The following is a 3,665-nucleotide window of genomic DNA, read 5'->3' as shown; positions in this document are numbered from 1 at the left end:
CTAAGGTGGACCCGTTCCTTAATCTCCTTGTTCTTATTTTTCTGTTTTTCGGTTTTTGAGCCTTATGTTTTATTTATGTTTGTGTCTTTATTACATGATCATTAGTGTTTAAGTGTCTATGTCTTAAAGCTATGAATGTCCTATGAATCCATCACCTCTCTTAAATGAAAAATGTTCTAAAAACAAAAGAACAAGAAGTACATGATTTTGAATTCATCCTTGAAATTAGTTTAATTATTTTGATGTGGTGACAATACTTTTTGTTTTCTGAATGAATGTTTGAACATTGCATATTTTTGAATTTGTTGTTTATGAATGTTAAAATTGTTGGCTCTTGAAAGAATGAGGAAAAAGGAGAAATGTTATTGATAATCTGAAAAATCATAAAATTGATTCTTGAAGCAAGAAAAAGCAGTGAATACAAAAGCTTGCAAAAAAAAAGAAGAAAAGAAAAATGGCGAAAAAAAAAGAAAGAAAAATAAAAAGCAAGCAGAAAAAGCCAGTAACCCTTTAAACCAAAAGGCAAGGGTAAAAAGGATCCAAGGCTTTGAGCATCAGTGGATAGGAGGGCCCAAGGAAATAAAATCCTAGCCTAAGCGGCTAAACCAAGCTGTCCCTAACCATGTGCTTATGGCGTGAATGTGTCAAGTGAAAACTTGAGACTGAGCAGTTAAAGTCGAGGTCTAAAGCAAAAAGAGTGTGCTTAAGAACCCTAGACACCTCTAACTGGGGACTCTAGCAAAGCTGAGTCACAATCTGAAAAGGTCCACCCAGTTATGTGTCTGTGGCATTTATGTATCCGGTGGTAATACTGGAAAACAAAGTGCTTAGGGCCACGGCCAAGACTCATAAAGTAGCTGTGTTCAAGAATCAACATACTGAACTAGAGAATCAATAACACAATCTAAATTCTAAGTTCCTATAGATGCCAATCATTTTGAAATTCAAAGGATGAAGTGAGATGCCAAAACTATTCAGAGGCAAAAAGCTACTAGTCCCGCTCATCTGATTGGAGCTAAGTTTCATTGATGGTTTGAAATTTATAGTATATTCTCTTCTTTTTATCCTAATTGATTTTCAGTTACTTGGGGACAAGCAACAGTTTAAGTTTGGTGTTGTGATGAGCGGATAATTTATACGCTTTTTGGCATTATTTTTACATAGTTTTTAGTATACTTTAGTTACTTTTTATTATATTTTTATTAGTTTTCATTCAAAAATCACATTTCTGGACTTTACTATGAGTTTGTGTGTTTTTTGTGATTTCAGGTAATCTCTTGCTAAAATTGAGGGACTTGAGCAAAAATCTGATTCAGAGGTTGAAGAAGGACTGCAGATGCTGTTGGATTCTGACCTCCCTGCACTCAAAATGGATTTTATGGAGCTACTAAACCTCAATTGGCGCGCTCTCAATTGCGTTAGAAAGTACACATCCAGCGCTTTCCAGCAATATATAATAGTTCATACTTTGCACGAGTTTTGATGACGCAAACTGGCGTTCAAACGCCAACTCCCTGCCCTATTCTGGAGTTGAACGCCAGAAATAGGTTGGAAATCAGAGTTAAACGCCAGAAACAGGCTACAACCTAGCGTTTAACTCCAAAAAGAGTCTCTACACATGAAAGCTCAATGCTTAGCCCAAGCACACACCAAGTGGGCCCAGAAGTGGATTTCTACATCATTTACTTATCTTATGTAACCCTAGCTACTATTTTAGTATAAAAACTACTTTTAGTGATTTATTTCACATCTCTGGTTGGTATTTGACTAATTTTATGTTTAGAGATCACGTTTAGGGGGCTGGCCATTCGGCCATGCCTTGACCTACATCACTTATGTATTTTCAACGGTAGAGTTTCTACACACCATAGATTAAGGTGTGGAGCTCTGCTATTCCTCATGAATTAATGCAAAGTACTATTGTTTTTCTATTCAATTCAAGCTTATTCTTATTCTAAGATATTCATTCACACACAAGAACATGATGAATGTGATGATTATGTGACACTCATCACCATTCTCACTTATGAACGCGTGCCTGACAAACACTTCCGTTCTACATGAAAACAAGCTTGAATGCATATCTCTTAGCCTTCTGGTTCAGGATCAGAGTCTTCGTGGTATAGGCTAGAATTATTGGCGGCCATTCTTGATATTCGGAAAGTCTAAACCTTGTCTGTGGTATTCCGAGTAGGATCTGGGAAGGAATGACTATGACGAGCTTCAAACTTGCGAGTGTTGGGCGTAGTGACAGACGCAAAAGGATCACTGGATCCTATTCCAACATGATCGAGAACCGACAGATGATCAGCCATGCCATGACAGCGCATTTGGACCATTTTTACTGAGAGGACGGGATGTAGCCATTGACAACGGTGATGCCCAACATACAGCTTGCCATGGAAAGGAGTATGAATGATTGGATGAAGACAGTAGGAAAGCAGAGATTCAGAGCGAGCAAAGCATCTCGATACGCTTATCTGAAATTCTCACCAATGAATTACATAAGTATCTCTATCCTATTTTATATTTTATTTATATTTTAATTATCAAAACCTCATAACCATTTGAATCCGCCTGACTGAGATTTACAAGGATGACCATAGCATGCGAAGTTGTGAAAAAGAACTAAGATTATGAACGTGCGTATTAAGTTTTTGGCGCCGTTACCAAGGAATGAACAGTCACGATTTCGTGCACCAATATCATTCATTGACAGCTTGCTTATTATGCTATCAAAAGTCTTCTTGGGTAATCCTTTAGTTAGAACATCTGCTAATTGTTCTGTGGTTGGAACATATGAGATACAAATCTGTCCTCTCTCAATCTTTTTCCTGATAAAATGCTTGTCAACTTCAACATGTTTAGTTCTATCATGCAACACTGGATTATGAGAAATAGAAATTGTAGATTTGTTGTCACAATACAACCTCATTGGTGGAGAAATGGAAACGTTTAGTTCTTGTAGGATTTACCCATAGTGCTTCACATATTCCATGAGCCACTGCTCTAAACTCAGCTTCTGCACTACTTCGTGCCACAACACTCTGTTTTTTACTCCTCCAACTAACCAGGTTTTCGCCAACAAAAGTACAATACCCAGATGTTGACCTTCTATCCATGACATTACCAGCCCAATCCGCATCTGTATAAGCTTCTACTTGAAGATGTCCATACTTTTTATAGGGTAACCCTTTCCTAAGTGACCCCTTCAAGTCCCTTAGGATTCTAAAGACAGCATCCATGTGTTCTTGACCAGGTGAATGCATAAACTGGCTTACCATGCTCACAGCAAAGGCTATATCCGAACGTATATGGGATAAATAGATTAGCCTCCCTACCAACCGCTTATATCTCCCTTTGTCTATTACATTTTCTAGTTCAGCTGGCTTCAATTTTAAATTAGGCTCTATAGGTGTTTCAGCAGCTTTACAACTAATTTTGTCTCTTTTAAAAGACCTAGATGTACTTTCGTTGGTTCATAAAAATGCCTTCCTTAGACCTTGCAAATTCAATTCCAAGAAAGTATTTTAATGAGCCAAGTTCTTTGATTTCAAATGCTTTGGAAAGCTTATCCTTCAAGTCTTTTAGCCCCAAAAAATCATCACCTGTCAGAATAATATCATCCACATATACAATTAAGATGGCAGTTTTATTAGCTGCTG

General features: G+C 37.3%; 1 protein-coding gene across 1 annotated transcript; it reads right to left on the bottom strand.

Moving 5' to 3' along the window:
• LOC107611362 (uncharacterized mitochondrial protein AtMg00810-like) lies at window positions 2,919–3,284 on the bottom strand. Its single transcript, XM_016313298.1, has one exon. It carries the CDS (start codon window positions 3,282–3,284, stop codon window positions 2,919–2,921), a length of 366 nt encoding a protein of 121 aa, XP_016168784.1.

This window comes from Arachis ipaensis, chromosome B08 (genome assembly GCF_000816755.2).
Source record: "Arachis ipaensis cultivar K30076 chromosome B08, Araip1.1, whole genome shotgun sequence".
NCBI classification, from domain to species: Eukaryota; Viridiplantae; Streptophyta; class Magnoliopsida; order Fabales; family Fabaceae; genus Arachis; species Arachis ipaensis.
Note: the sequence above shows the minus strand (reverse complement) of the source record. Positions and strands in the feature narration are given on the sequence as shown.